Genomic DNA, 16,341 nt, shown 5'->3' with positions numbered 1-16,341 from the left:
ACTGGATCAAGTATCAATTTTGTTGTATTAAACTAAATAAATGTGCAATCAGTCATTTATGTTTTGAATTTTACTGTGTTACTGTCTTCCTTAGTGGGTTGTGCAAACCGTGATTCTAGGGGACACTAGAGATGAGATTATGGAATTTAGGGGGCAGTGGCTCGAAAAAGTTTGGGAACCACTGCTTCAGAAAACCTGCTTCTTTCTGGTGCTCAGAATTCTTTACAACTGGGGTTGCAGAAACCCATATGAATTCTCAAGCTGTGGGCCAGGAATGGCTTTCAGGTGGGCCTCGGTCTGCCCCCCAGCCACACTGTTGCCTTTCAACTATCAGCAGCAGCAGCTCCCCACATGCACCTGCAAGAGCAGGAGTTGGTTAAAGAGAGCAAGGTTGTAGTATGGAAAGTTGCCAGGCAAGGAAGGAAAGAGGGGAGAGAGATAACAGGAAGGAAGGAGGTGAAAGGGACCGATAGGAAAGGGGAAGTGCCGGGTGCAGCGCTTTTTGATGCCCCGCTTTACACACACACAAAGGCACACTTGCACCCCAGTTCCTCCCCACTTCCCATTAGGGATGGAAGCTTACACAAGTTCTCCTGATCTCTAAAGTCCAGAACAAGTCTTATAACTGTATGATGCAAAGCGGGTGCTTTCATACCAGAAGAAGGCACAGCCCTGCAGGTGCTTCCCCCGCAGGAAACAACTACGTAACCGGGCTGTCGCCACTCAGTACATGGGTTTGAAGGGCATTAACAAGCCTGTACTTGACAGTTTTTCCTCAAGCCCCATGGTCTTTGTATCTGCAATTTGTTTGGACTTGGGACTCTTAATGTTTTCCAGAATTCAGTAATGAAATAATAATATTATAATAATAATAATAATAATAATAATAATAATAATAATAATAATAAATTTTTATTTATACCCCGCCCTCCCCAGTCAAAAACCGGGCTCAGGGCGGCTGACACCAACAGAACCACAATAAAACATAAAAACAATTAATTAAAATACAGATTAAAATACAGTATTAAAATTTAAAGTGCAGCCTCATTTCAAGTAGGCCATAAGTGGCTGACACCAACAGAACCACAATAAACCATAAAAACAATTAGTTAAAATACAGATTAAAATACAGTATTAAAATTTAAAGTGCAGCCTCATTTCAAGTAGGCCATAAATCCAAGCCATGAGGGAGAAAAACACAGGGGTCAGGCTGAGTCTAACCCAAAGGCCAGGCGGAACAGCTCTGTCTTGCAGGCCCTGCGGAAAGATGACAAATCCCGCAGGGCCCTGGTCTCCTGGGAAAGAGCGTTCCACCAGGTTGGGGCCAGTACTGAAAAGGCCCTGGCTCTAGTAGAGGCCAATCTAGCCATCTTATGACTCGGGATCTCCAGAATATTATTGTTTGTGGACCTTAAGGTCCTCCGCGGGGCATACCAGGAGAGGCGGTCCCGTAGGTACGAGGGTCCCAAGTCGCATAGGGCTTTAAAGGTCAAAACCAGCACCTTAAACCTGATCCTGTACTCCACCGGGAGCCAGTGCAGCTGGTAAAGCACTGGATGAATGTGATCCCGCGGCCGGGACCCTGTAAGGAGCCTCGCCGCGGCATTCTGCACCCGCTGGAGTTTCTGGGTCAGCTTTAAGGGCAACCCTGCGTAGAGCGAGTTACAATAGTCAAGCCTGGAGGTGATCGTCGCATGGATCACTGTGGCCAGATCGGGGCGAGAGAGGTAAGGGACCAACTGAAATTAAGGGTGCACAGTACTATGGAATAATAACTTGACAAATATCAGAAAGCATGTATAAACTGACAGTTTAGCTTCTCTCTCGTATTTTATGTGTGCGCAGGAGGAGGCTGGCATCTTTCTAAGCTTAGCTTTCATCAGGCTAAAAATAAAAACTATTGTTTTACATGACAAGCTGCCCTCCAAAATTGTTCTTTGCAAATGAACACTTTTGCATGAGGAACAGTTTCTTTTGACTCTCAGATTTGGAACACAATGTTTTTGACTCCAGTGTCTCCTCTTCTTGCCCAGGGCCTTAACTCCACATTCTTTGTATATGCACAACTGTTGGACTGCCTTGGGCTGCCATCATGCTGCCTGTTCCACATGTTCATTTTTTTTGTCGGTGGTGCCAGGTGCAAACTCAGCTTTAAAAACGTACTTAGATTGGTTGCCACCACAATCTGAAATATTTAAAATGCTTTTACCTTCACTTCCATCTGTTCTTAACCCATAGCTCTATATCAGTGGATAGGACTTTCAGGGCTTTTTGAATTGAACTGGAAGATCAATGTTATTTTATTTTTGTTTTCTTTTGATCCATTTGAGGATATGGGTCCATTAGCAAAAATGTCATTTGTCCTTTTTAATGGAACGCATTGGACCAATGTGTCTGTGCTCTTCCCACCTACTGAAACATGGAATTCTAATAAGAAACATGCCCTGGTTTGATTCCGCTGAGCTCCAGACTTCAGTTTGGGGAGAGACTGTTGACTAGATTTCTAGATGGAGGGTTCCTTGGGAGTTTTGATGCCAAAATAACATTTTGTGTGGCACAGAGCAAATGGCTAGATTTTGAAACAACTAGATAATATTGTATTTTTCTGTTATTTTACGAGGCTTCCCTGTTTTCCACATAAAGCCTGGAGTGCTCTCCCAAGCATATGTTGCAGAACAACATAATAGCTTAGGGGCAGGCGAGGAAGGAGAGAAAAAGGCCTGAACCTGCTGGTACTAAGCATTCTGACTATGTTAAGCTTCATGCAAATCTTGAATTTTAATATTTTGCTAAATCTGCCCTGTACACATAACAATACAGCTCCAAGTCTGGAGAAGACTTCTGGAAACCATCTAGTTAAGCAATGTCTGGTTGGCTAGTTGGATGGATGCTTGATTGGAGTAGAAGGCAGGGGACAAAACTAAAACTTCTCCTTTCCAGTAATTTCAGTAGAAGAGGCTGTGGGTGGGTGGTTATCCCTAATCATGAGATGTCAGGGGGTCAGTCTGTGGGCAGTCATTAGACAAATGGTCGCAACATTTTTGAGCTTTTGGTTTCCCTGTGGCCACCTCTGGTGGGCTTTTACGTCTTTGCACCTACTCCTTTCCTTTAATTGGCTTGCCTTGCTTCCAAAGAAGCTCAGAAGTGGCCAATAGAATAGCCTGCATTCGCTGCCCTTGTCAGGAAAACAAATGTTTCTGTTGCCCTTCAGGAGGCTCATGGTGACACAGTTTTTCAGAACACCCTGTTTAGTACAGTCTCCTGCAGATGTTCATCTGGCTTGCTTTTATCACACCAAAAGCAACTTTTGTCAGAATCAAAGATAGAATGTGTGCTAGCCCTCTGTTCCACTTGAAGCTACAAGGATGGTGTCATCTTAACCGCATTGTGTGTCCTCAAGTATATGTCCAACAGATAAGGCCATCATCACAATGAGCTTGGGCTTCATGTTTCCAGTGTCCCAAGAGGTGTGACTTCTGTATTAACAAGCATTCAACCCTACATTTTTTTCAGGCAGCATGAGAAGGTTGAAAGTAACGATAACTGCATTCAAAAACAGTTGCTGCTGGTTATCGTTGTAGTTTCTCTTCTAGCTTTGTGTGGGTCCTAATTTTAGAAGTTGTGAAGGATATCTAGTTTGGCAGCATAGCAAGATCACAAACGAAACAGTACAAATGAGATTTCACAGTAGGAAGGAAATAGGAACCCATTCAGAGGTCTCAGTCAGCCACAACTGTGCTACCTTTACTAATAATTACGTAAACTTGGTTCAGATAGGAGACCAGAAAATTTCAAAATGCTTGATCTCTCCTTTTCAGTGAATTTCTCAGTGCATCAGAAGTATCTTCATTATAATGCAAAGCATTTTGGATGTTAAATTTTGCAAACATGACAGCTCCACTGAAATGCAGTGTGACATGATGTGCCCTTTTGTTGAATAATACCTTTTGTTTTTTATAAACAAGTTTGTATTTTATAACCAATTTTGAAAATGTTTCCAATAAGAGAGGGAAGTAGTTTGTGATGAAGAAACTATTTACCCCCAATAGGAGTACCATTTCACGTAATAAGAAAGTTTGCTGAAGCACATGGAACATGTCTCATTTTTTCAGCTGTTTCTTGAACCACCTCCCTGCCTGTTAATTTCAGTGTTAGATGTCTTGATTTGGGCTGGGTTTTGGTGGAGAAGCAATTTGCAAACTTTTACATTGTAAGCGATGTTGCAATCATGAAAGGGACCAATAACACAAATCTCTTGCATTGTGTCTTCTAGGCAATACAGTGAATGAAGAAAGCAATGAGTCTTCAGGACCTGAGGGTGACCAGACTACACAGGTCAGAAATCCCTCTTTTAACTCTGTCTGATAAAAGGATATGGTTGGTGTTAGCCGGAGTTACTAAACATCAGCTGTGGTTTTCTGTATTTAGATAAGATTTCAAAAACTTAAATTTTTTTCTCAAGCACTGTAAGGCAGAGGAGGGAGGCTTTTTCTATGAGCAGCAAAAGCATCTGGCACAAGTTGCAAATCTGGCCACACCATAGCTTGCTTCCAAGTCTCCCGTATTCCCTGGGAAACCCCCGTTTTTCCAGCCATTTCCCACTGGCAGCCCAGATTTAAAAAAAAACCGTAAATCCCCCGGATTCTTACTAGTCCGGGGAGGCACCTTCTGCGCATGTTTGGAGTCTCTGGAATGTGCAGAACCAATTTCTGGCGCTGCGGCCATTTTGGAAATGGGCAGAGCATGCGTAGAAGCAACTTCCGGTGCCACTCTGCCCAGTTCCAAAATGGCCACAGCGCGACTTCTGGTGCTGCGCCGCGCCGATCCCGGATTTTTCAATCTGGGAGTTGGCACCTACAGGCCACACTCAGGATGGAGCCCAACCATAGTTCTGTCAATATTGTGGAGTGAGGCAGGACTTTATTATGAAGGGAGGAGGTTCCTATGTTTCTGTAGTCCAGCCCACGTCATGACTTGACATCATCGCTTTCTGTTAGGCGGATGAAGTTACATGGTATATACCCCCCCTACTTCATCTTGCCAGCCTTCTTCCCTCACTTACAGTGATCTATTAAACATTTACTGCTGATGAGAAACATAGCCTTACCAGGCTCAAACATAAAAACCTTTTCGAAGATTTAAAGTACACAAAGCATTGAAAATTAATGTGTAAAAGAATAAATGCTACAACTGCTATATGCAAGCCAGTATACTATTAGGAGAAGGGGACGACAGAGGACGAGATGGCTGGACAGTGTTCTTGAAGCTACAAACATGAGTTTGACCAAACTGCGGGAGGCAGTGGACGACAGGAGTGCCTGGCGTGCTATGGTCCATGGGGTCACGAAGAGTCGGACACGACTAAACGACTAAACAACACAACAATACTATTACTTGTTTAAATTTTTAGATAATTGCTTTATTTAAATACTTAATGTTGTAGCCAATGTTAGTCCTACTCTGAGTAGATTCACTGAGCACAACTTACTTAGTCATCCAATGGGCATGACATACTTCATTCAGTTTAGTAGGTTTACTCTGGGTATACTTAGTTGGAGACAACCCTTTTAAATTAGCATTTATAGATCTTCCGGTTGGTCGCGTCGCCATCGAGGTTGGAGGTCCGTTCAGCGGAGCGGACCTCGGCACTTTGAAGGAAGGGAATGCCGCTCCAGCGAAGCGGATTCCCTTTAAAAACCCCGAGTCGAGAGTCTTGGGGCAGGTTCGTCTGGCGGGCGTCAAAAGCGGGCTCTCCCCCCCCCCCCGGAAAGGCTCTGTTTTGAGCCCCCGAGAGTGGCGGGATCGGAGCTGCGACGCGACAGACAAAGACCGCTAACTTCAAAGCGCAACGCTGCGAAACCGCGAGGCACAGCGACCAATTCTCCCAAGATTTTGGATCAAAACTGTAAGTTTGGACTTTGATTTGGATTTAAATTTGGACAATTGGCGAAGGGATGAGACTTAAAAAACGGGAGTCAGTCTCTACCCATTGATGAGCTGGAGGCAGTGCTTTAGCCCGAAGCCAGAGAAAAGGATACAGAGTTTCAAAATCCCCAAGGAAAAACTATAACTTCCCCACCTAAGGCAGGGCTAAGGGGGGAAGAGTGGAACAATATTGACCCTGCAAAAGCAATTGAAATACGTGGGAGAAACCCCTTCTCAACCCGGGACTCGGCACCCCAGGAGATTCAGCGAAGTTTTTATGAAAGGAAAGGTTGACAGCTGTCAACAATAAAGTTAAAACGGTTTGCGATGAAAAAAGAAGAGATCAATTGATTGGATTTTAAGAACTGTGAAAATTATTTTTCAGCCATGTTGGATTTTTTTTTTTTTTTGGAGTGGGACTTTTGAGTCTCCATTGCTCCTTGTCTTCTAATCTCCCTGCTGCCCTTGAGTGAGAAAGAATGTCAACATCCGGAACATCTGTTTTCCAGAGGACAGTGTTAAAATTGCTTGGAAACCTTATAGATGGGCAACAACAGCTTAGAGCTCAGCTAAGAGACGTCAGAGAACAGTGTCAGGAACTGAATAAAACTTTGCAGAATGAGATTAACAATGGAAAATTAATTCCTGAAGACAGAAGGCAAGAATACACAGAAGAAGAAGGAAATGCCCAACAAGGAGAAGAGAAGGACCAGGACTTCATGGATAGTTCTGATCCTCTGGAATGGGAAAAACAAGAACTGGAATTGATTTCATGGGAAATGTGGGGAAATGTGAATAGGCAAGGAAAAGAGTGTGGGAAAATGGAGGGACAGAGGGAGGGGAAGGCAGGTGCATGGGTGGTAAAATGGGAAAGAATGGGAGTGGGATCAAAAAAAATTTGAATTAAAAGTAAGGCAGGAAAAAATGGATATGGATTTTGGTTTATATTAAGGAATATGAATTTGGATTATAATTTGGAATTGCTGTATTAAAATGGGGGAAAGGGTCTGGGGTGGAGGAGGTGGTAGTAAATAATTAAGGATAGAAGAAAATATATGAATTAGGAAGGATTAAATTTAGGAAAATTTCTTGGGGGAAGACTAGGCTAGGGAGAAAAAATATGAGGTTGATTTAAAAAAATGTTTATTTGAAGGTTATAAGTTGAAATCAGGGCATATGAATTGTTTGTTTAGATAAATAGCTTGGGGGCCTGCTCTCCCTTTCTCCCCCGCTGTTCCGGGGCCTCTTGGTGGCAGAGAGAGGTTCTGGGGGCGGGAGGGGGGGGAGTGATAAACCAAGCTATAAAAGGAAACATCTTTAACTGCTCGTCACCCACGGGCCTACTCGTGGCAGGGGGGGCACTGTGGGTTGGAGGGGTGGGAGAAGATGGATTTTATGTTAATTGAAATAAGAGGTAATGTGAAATGATAATGATATGCTGTATGAATTTAGGTTTAAAGACTATGAGCTGAATTGCTACAATGAAATTGCAATGATTGAGTAGGAGAAGATATGAAAATCAATGGGGAAAGACGAGGGGAAGTCACAAAAACAATGTTAACTAAAAGAGGATGAATATGTTTTGTTTTATTTTGTAAAATCAATAAAAATTATATTAAAAAATAAATAAATTAGCATTTATATGAGAATGTGTGTTCACGGGAGAGACACAAATATGCACAAGTAGTGATTTGATGATTTTATTAGATGATTTTATTAGATGATTAGAAAATGATTAGATTTTCTGGTGTCAAGACAGTTTCACTGGCCAAACCCGTAAGTCATTTTGCAGGATAGTGGAGCATACCATTGGATTATTTAGAGGTGGTTCTTTCTTTGCTTCCTAACTGTTGCTAATCTACTTTTATGGACATATGATGTCCATTGCTTGTAATCAATATATCCCTATAATAGATCTGGTTCAGTAAAAAGTTATGTTATTCAGATTTGTAGTGCTAATTAATATAACTAATGAGTTCAGAAAAAGGAACTGTGTGTGTTGCAAACACTTTCCTTTTTAGTTCATTGCAGTAGCACTCACTGCCAAAGAGGCAAGCTGCTAGTGACTTTGAAAATGGCTTGTTTCTTCATTACTAATTGCTGTAGTAAAAATATGAAAGAAAATTGTGGTTGCACATATTGGGTGGTATCCAGTGTTAGTTCCATTTATAATAAACCCATTGAAATCCATAGATTTAAGTTACTTAAGTCATTGGTGTGGCTGTTTTTTCTTCTCAGTGGGTCTGCTCTGAATATGACCTAGTGGTATATCTCCTTTAATTCCCATTCATATCTGTAAACATAATACAGTATATATCTTCATTTGTATTGTGGCCTCTATGTTGTCTCTTTTGGCTAAGTATAATGACATAGTCAACCCTAGAGTCGGACACGACTGGACCTGATGGTCAGGGGCCCCTTTACCTTTACCTTAATGACATAGTCAATGAAAAATATTAGAATATAAAGATACAGGTGACATACATTTATAAATACATTTATATATACATTTATAGCACAGATGAAACACTACTGTAGCAGCTATGCTATGGTATAGTGAAATTTGTCTCCAGGTAGCAGATTTTGGTCACACATAGAACCTACTTTGCTTCTGAAACTCACTCCAGATAGGTTTTTTTGACACCTGCTCTGATGTCTTTTAACAGTTTTTAAAAATGATTCGTGTTTAATATATGCTGAGACGTGTTCTATGTTTATATTTACCATTGTAATTGTTTCAGGTTGGAGGCAACCCATGGTTAAAGCAACTTAAAACTAAAACAACTTGCATAATGGCATGACTTCATTGGATAGAACCCTGTGTCTTTAAATTTCTTATTTTGTTGATTTAATAATATAAGCTATCCCCAGAGTAGAAATACTCGTGGATGGGAGATGAATGGTTTAAATAAACAAACAAGTCATCTATATACTAAAACTGATTCAAATCTTCCCATGCTTTTGTAACCAAAACCTCATTATAGATACTTAAGAGAGATATAGGAAATTTATAGCAGAAATTACCTATTGCTGGGAGAGGGGGAAACAGCCCCATAATGATTTGGTGGCACAGGCTGTTGGCCAGACCTAGACCTGCATAGCTTCAGCATTGTGATGGCCTCCTGTGCTTTAAGACCATATCCTGGGACATACGGTATGTGTGTGTGTTTTGTAAAAAGGACCATCTCATTGTTTGGCTAGGTCACTTCCTGTTGCACCCTGAAAAACTATTTGTAAATGTCCCCAGAGATGGAAGAAAGAAAGAGCTGCCCATAGACATCCATGGAGAATTTAATTGGACATGAGTTTATACAACCCCCCCGTCCATACCCCCGTCCAAAAAAAAAATGAAGTGGGGAAACCCAAATGGAGCAAAAAACTCATCAGTTCAGAAAGAACTGAGCATGCCCATTGGGCATGAAATGCCTAATGACTGTTGCCAGGGAAACCTTGGGGGAGGTGATTTAAAGGGAATCTGGAATTACAAACAGTGAGTGATGTACACTGCAACATTTTGTTGCAGTTCCCTCTGAAAAATAAATAAAAAACAAAATAAATAATTACCTACATAAAATGTACCCAAATGAAGTGTTCCAAAAATATGGCAAACTGTGTTGTCCATCACGCTTCAGAAAGTTTTTACAAAAGATTAATTGCTTGCATAAGGTTCGCTGAGCAATAAGGAGTCCTTATTTTAGACCTAGTTTGCACAGTAGGGAGGAATTAGAGAACATGGACAGAATAGGTACCTAGGGAGAAAGTGATAAAGAAATGTTTGACATCACATTTCTAAGAAAAGAATGGTACTGAAAATATACCAAAGATAATGGCCTTAATTTTTAGTAAAGCACCATTAGGTAGTACGGTAAGAAAAGAAAATAAGAGGAAAAAACTGTGAAATAGTTTTCAAATTAAGATGGAGTCAGAAAGGCTGTTCATTTCTGAAAGTTGTCTTGGGAAATGCCAATGTGATCACAATACTGTGTACTCAGACAAATTAAACAAACCAGGAAAAATAGAAGGAATAAATATTTCATTGCTGAAGAGAAGAATTCAGGAGCCTCATTGGTATTAGAAGCATGGAAGAATGATTCTGTGTATAAAATACGTTTTCAAGCTTAGTAAAAATGAGGAAGACAAACTCCTCAAGTGAATTATAGGTGATGGGGGGTAGCAGGAACTACAGGAAAAAAGCTGATCTGTCTGTGAACCCCATCACAGGACTGCTGTTACCCATACTCCTGCTGCTGTTTTTTTTACCACTGTACCTACTTAAATGGCACAAGGAGTGACAGCTGTTGCCACCTTGTTGCCTGTTACCAATTTATTTTTTATTTGGTGAGCTTAGGGGGAAATATTGAAATATGAAATGCAGCAATGAATGAGGGAGGTCTAGTTGATCACTGCAGTCCTTTCTGAAAACAACTTTTGGTATATCATTTGCCCTCTTTGCTAGTGCTTTTGAGATTATTGCCAGGGAAGTGAATTGATAAAAAATATAAAACTGGGACTGGTCATGCACATCACTTTTTCATGTTTGAATATGGTAGATCCCTGAGTTTGTTCTCAAGGGACCAAAAGAATTAGATTATGCCTGAAGACTGTGTGTACTCTTCATTGTGCAATCACACTACGTATATACTGAAACTGCTTTGGGTAGCATTTTCCCAATCCTAAGAATCCTGATTGTCTGTGTGGCTTGCTTTGAAGATGCTTCAAGCCTTATAGTAGAGGCAGAATGGTAGGATTCCAGGAGCAAGTAATTGACTGCTTTCATGCTTTGGCTCTGCAGCATGTTTCTGAACTACAGTACAGCTTTCATCAGCCCCAACAAACATGGCCAATGTCCAGGGATGATGGGTGTTGTAGTTCAGCAATATCTGGAGGACCAAAGATTCCCTACACCTGCCTTACAAGGACAGGAAAAAAAATGTTAGGAAAATTTGCAAGGAGAAAAATGCAAAATGGTGCCACGAAGCAGTAATTTTAACATGCATTGCCTCACAGAAATCCCAGGAAGATGTAATTGGTGTTCACATAGAAATATTTTAAGATCAAACTATCTGTTTTTGTCAACTTAAAACATTTATTGATACCACTTTCATTGTTTATTTCTATCTTTTTATGGGTTCCTGTTAGAGATGTAATGTCATGGAGGGGAAAAACAATTTTTTTACAGCTCTCCCCCATTTTTATGTTTTCTAAGTCTTCACATCTCTAGTTGCTGTGTATAGGCAAGCTTCTATACAGGCTGAATAAAATAAAACAACTAGATCACTTTTTCTAGAAAGTTTGCAGACATTGATTGGTGTTTAAACCTTTATTTCCATGCCCGTGCATTACAAAGAACAAACTGTAAAGTTGATAAATGTTTGTGTTCTAAGCTATGCATTGAAATGGAGGCAGAAATGCTTGTGTGGTTATGAATAAACAAGAAGGGCATAGCTGCTAGTGAGTCATATTTCATGTATTTGCATGTCAAGAAGTAGAAAACATTGCACAAGGATATGCAGCAAACACTTTAGACTTTCCCCCCTAATAATAAATATATGAAGGTTTGCTTCATATGTAGGAATCTATCCTACATAATCACAATTGTATTAAATATATTGTGTATCCCCGAGAAATGTTCTCTTTTTGTATATGCCTTCCTTGATCACAAGTGCTTCAAATTCTGCCTTGGACTTCAACTCTGTTCTACTGCTTATAGGCAGTGCTGACATTTATGAGCACTGAAACCTTGGTCACAGTAATTTTCCTGGGTTTAGGGGCATCCATGGTGATGGTATTGCTCATCTAAAAGGGGTGACAGTGGACAAGGTCTTCTGAGTTGTAATTTCCAGTAATGGAGCAAAGTTGACTTTTCAGTAATTTGCAGCTGAAAGCAGTTTGCTGAACCAGAAGACTTCCTAGAGGAGAGTGGCAGGAAGGTTAAACAAGAAACTATGCAATTCTACAATTAGCTGACTGTCAGAGTTGTATGGCTTATTAGAGACGATGGCCTTTGTCATTTGGATCCATTCTCCTTTCTTAACAAAAAAAAAATTAAATTATATTGCAAAAAAGGCTCAGGTTAAAAAAGGAAAACATTCCTGTCTGCAGAGGCAATATACATAGTTTATTTCCTTTTAACATTAGCCTCTTTTGAAATTAACCTTTGAAGACGATGGGAGAGGACTGAGAAATCCATCTGTTCTCCTAATGCTGATCTTTGCTCTTAAATCATACGACTGTCAGCTTTTTATGATCACTAATATGGTTATTGTAGGTTGACAAATGTACTGCATTAGGGTGCTTGTATGCCAAGGTGGTTTTTAGGACTGGGAGACTCAAGTTCCAAGCCCCAGTCAGTCATCAGGTTTGCTGGGTTGCCTTGGGGATTATAGTTTAACTTTGTTTCCCATATTTGCTGTAAAGATTGTCAATGACTTTGTGCATGAAAAACTACCATAGGAATTTTCATTAACAATAATTTATGTTGATGATTTTCCAAATGCTACTTGACTGAATTGTTTGGCCTTGAATCCCTGGCTGATACTCTTGACTCCCCACCCCCTCCTGCTTCATTTACTGCTCACCTATGTGCAGTCCTCATGGTCTTGCCATTTCCTCCTTTTGTTCTTTGCTGTCATAGTCCTTGTCTAAATGTCTATTGGTTGCTCGAATCTTATTTTCAAAATACAGAGTTCTGCCCTTAAGAATGAATACTGAGTTGTAGTGCAGAGTCCAAAGCTATCATTTCACCTATCCCCCTTTAATTCTCTCTTTGACTCATTAAGGAAATTAAGAGAATAATTGTTGCTTTGTTTTGTTTTGCAGCAACCAACAGCATAGAATGTAATACCTGTAACAATAAATAAAACATCATCTGATTCTGACAGATGGCATGATCATGAATTAGGACTTATAATGCTTATCAAACATCTGTGTTTGAGTGCCCTGGGGAATAGACTGGTGCAAGAAACAAAGAAGGTAGTTGTAGAAATAACTGCTGTGGTTTGTATTTGTCTACTGTCACCTTGTAACTTATGCTTGCTTCTTTGACATTGCATTTTGCACTGATGGCCAGATGTGCTTTTCTTCAACAGATGCCAAATGTATTGGTGCTTCCTGTTTGTTATATATAAAAAAGCATCCAAATATTGTTTTGTGAAGCTGATCACAAATTCACATATTTGCTCTCCAACCTTATTTTTCATTGCACTAAAAAATTTACACTTTAGTGTAAAGTGCACCTGTAAATTTTGCATTATCTTCTACTTGTAGAAAGAGCTCAGCCCATTACAAATCCTGCTGAACTCCCTCTGTGGTTTCAACAATTGCCCATGCACTTTGAAGCTAACTTCACAGTTGTACCTAAGTCCTGCAAATTTGCTTTTAAAATATTGAAAGCTGAGATTCTGAAGATGTTGGATTCTGTGATCAGTACCAGACTTTGGTGTGTCTGTGTTGTGGCACGGCGCAGAAGAATTACATACATGCATGTATATGTCCTGCATACTAAGCTCTTCAGAAAGATGCACTTCAGGCTAGTCAAGGCGAACAGAGGAGAATGGAAAGCCTTCTGCATCTTTGAACTGGATGATTGGCTCATGAGGTCAAGCAGAGCTGAAAGGAATCTTGGCAACAGCTGTATGTAGTACAGCAATGTTAAAAGATCCAGAGAGTGCAGAAAAAGTTGCTATCATTTATAATCAATCCCTGATGCTTGCTCTTTTGCCCTTTCTCGTAATAATTAAGCTGATGCAAAGGAATTATTGAGCATGCACTCTTCCTCCAGCACTTTGTATTTCTATCATCACAATGTCTTTCCATTTTTGCAACAGCCCTTGCAAATATTTGGTACGTAACAGGATGATAGCTTCAGCTTCAGTTTGATTTTTCCAGTTCCTAAATAGGAGCAGAAGTCATGCCAAAGCTGAATGAGCTGTTCTTTGCCACAATTCAGAGACTCCTGTTCACAAATTGCTACTGAAGAGGATCCTATTTATATAAAAATGCAGGAAGTCTCTACCTGAACCCTATAAAAGAGATTAGAAGGGCAATTCAGAGTTGTACAATAGAAGTAGATGAGTTCTGATATATGCTTTTGTCGAGATAACTTTGAGAGAGGTTTCATGGCCCCCAAAGTATGTTGTTTAGCGTCATGTTCCTATAAGCTTCATTTTGCAAACCCTGTTAAGACATTTGTGCAAAATTTAAAACTTAGGAACAGCCAAAAACCAGCACCTTTTCATAGTAGTGGCTTCTCGCCTCAGCTGTTTAATGAGTTTTTCTGAAGAATACTCATGCATTTAGCCCCAAATTTCTCAGGCAATTTAGTATTTGCAGCCTTTGTGTCTGATTTGAGAAAATAAAGGAAAACTACTACAGGCCAATGCAGAATTTCTCCCTCAGCCTGGCATTGATGTCCCTCTATACTCTATAGGAACACCTTGTACATCCCCACAGGATGCTGACTGTACTTCATAATTCCCAAAAGAACAGCCATTCTCATGATTCATCTCAATACAAATTAAATCTTCTCAAGGACATCCACATTTTATTTTTAACTCTTCCTTCTCTTCTTTCAAAAAGGAACAGCTATAAAAATTGTTCCTCCTTGTTAGTCAGTAAGGTGCAGGTCTGTGGTAGAATATGAGGTAAAGTGGTCATCTTTATCCACCCAGAAGTAGGACAAGCCTATCAATGACTGCAAGTGGTTCAGTGGCTACCTCTGGGTTCAACAATAGGATAAGGCTATTGTAGGCTTCCAAGGACAATCTGGTTGGCTGCCGTGGAAACAAGATGCTATACTTAACCCAAGTAGATCCATGCATGCTGCTAACCTTGTTCACATTAACCTCATACATTCACTGGATGTGTGGGGAGGTGTGGGAGCAAGATCATTCTAGCAAGCTCTGAAATCTCTCTGTGATTTCAGCTGAAGATGTGTGTGTGACTTTGTTTGTGCATAATGGTACACCAAACTATGGCTTGCCATGATTGAGCAAGCGTGCCAGAGCTGATTTGGCTTCCTCTCCTGGTTTGCTTGGATAGAAAGAAACCATAAGCATTCGTTTGCATGTGGCACTAAATCAGTGCTCTGGTTCATTGACTGTCAGGAAACAAGGGAGGTACCAACATGCTTGCTCATTGTAAGCCATCATGCAGCTTATTGTGACATGTGAACCAGACCAGGGGATGTTAGATGATCAGAGATTTGTACTGGGGACTATTGAGCCAGGGCCAGGATTGTGTGTGTTCAGGCACAGTGCATTATTATCCCCCATGATTGACTGACATTAGGAGACTTCCAGATTGGCTAGGGAGAGATACTCCTTCTGTCAGCAAAGTTATATTTCCTAGCTGCTGATCAAGGTCTGCCTTCAGCTCTTGAAACTGATTGCAGGAATCATGAGTTTGGGGAACATTCATGGCAGTCTAGTTCAGAGTACAGTCACCCCACTGCACCAGCCCTGCTGGACTATATTGGTTGTGTGTGTGTGTGTGTGTGAACAAATTCCTATGCCCCACAAATAACCCAGAGATGCATTTTAAATAAAAGCATACATTCTACTCATGTAAAAACATGCTGATTCCTGGACCGTCCATGAGCCGAATTTAGAAGGCGATTGGGCCGGATCCGGGCCTTAGTTTGCCTACCCATGATCTAAACCCTCTGCTGTAGCTGCTTTGTTCTGCTGACTGCCCTTTCCGAATATAATTTGCTACAACTCAGAAATAATGGAGTCTCGGCTGATGTGTCCTGCGTTATTAACATTTGCCACTGAAGTTCTGTCTGCAAGCACAAACTTTCCATTGTAGGATATTGTACTATTGCTCATCTCTTTGAATTGTGAACATACAGCATTTAGATAATGGGTGCTGAGAGAACATTGCTGAACAAGAAAAGCACCTGTTTTTGTAAATAAATGTTTACCATCAGCTGTCATTGCGGCCTATGGTCCCTGAATTTCTAATGTAAAATGTTAAAGACACTCTTCAAAATTATTTGAATTGACAGCCCACTTTACTGTGGACTGTCATGATGGTATACCTGACAGCATTTTGTGTAGCCAACTGCTGAAGAATATGTTTTGAATGCCCCACACTTCGCAATGGGACAAGCTGAGTAAAGGTGAATGTTAAGCAGAATCAGCATGTAGAATATCAAATCCTCCAAACTGCTGCTGTAAATTATGTGCTGGAAAGAGGCAAGCATGGAAGCATAAGCCATTTTTATAACCTTCACTTTGTGCAGCACAAGTTTGTTGTAATATGCGTGTTGGAACCAGCTTGGCAAGTTAACAGGATTGATAAGGTGCTGTCCCATGCTTCCATACTTAGTACTGTTAGAGTTGGCATAACATCTTGGGATTGACATATACCGCCCTTGCTCTTGTCACCAATGTTGTTTGTCCAAAGCTAGGCATG

General features: G+C 40.6%; 1 protein-coding gene across 7 annotated transcripts in view; it reads left to right on the top strand.

Annotated features, from left to right (window-relative positions):
• The window catches only part of UMAD1 (UBAP1-MVB12-associated (UMA) domain containing 1), a 58,519-nt gene that overhangs the window by 17,860 nt on the left and 24,318 nt on the right, over positions 1-16,341 (top strand). For all 7 annotated transcript variants that reach the window (XM_088653575.1, XM_088653576.1, XM_035128929.3 and 4 more), the window contains one exon: positions 4,274-4,335. In XM_088653575.1, the coding sequence (XP_088509701.1) occupies positions 4,274-4,335 (62 nt within the window). The remainder of the gene's footprint in view (positions 1-4,273; positions 4,336-16,341) is intronic.

This window comes from Zootoca vivipara, chromosome 11, assembly GCF_965207765.1.
Source record: "Zootoca vivipara chromosome 11, rZooViv2.hap1.1, whole genome shotgun sequence".
NCBI classification, from domain to species: Eukaryota; Metazoa; Chordata; class Lepidosauria; order Squamata; family Lacertidae; genus Zootoca; species Zootoca vivipara.
Note: the sequence above shows the minus strand (reverse complement) of the source record. Positions and strands in the feature narration are given on the sequence as shown.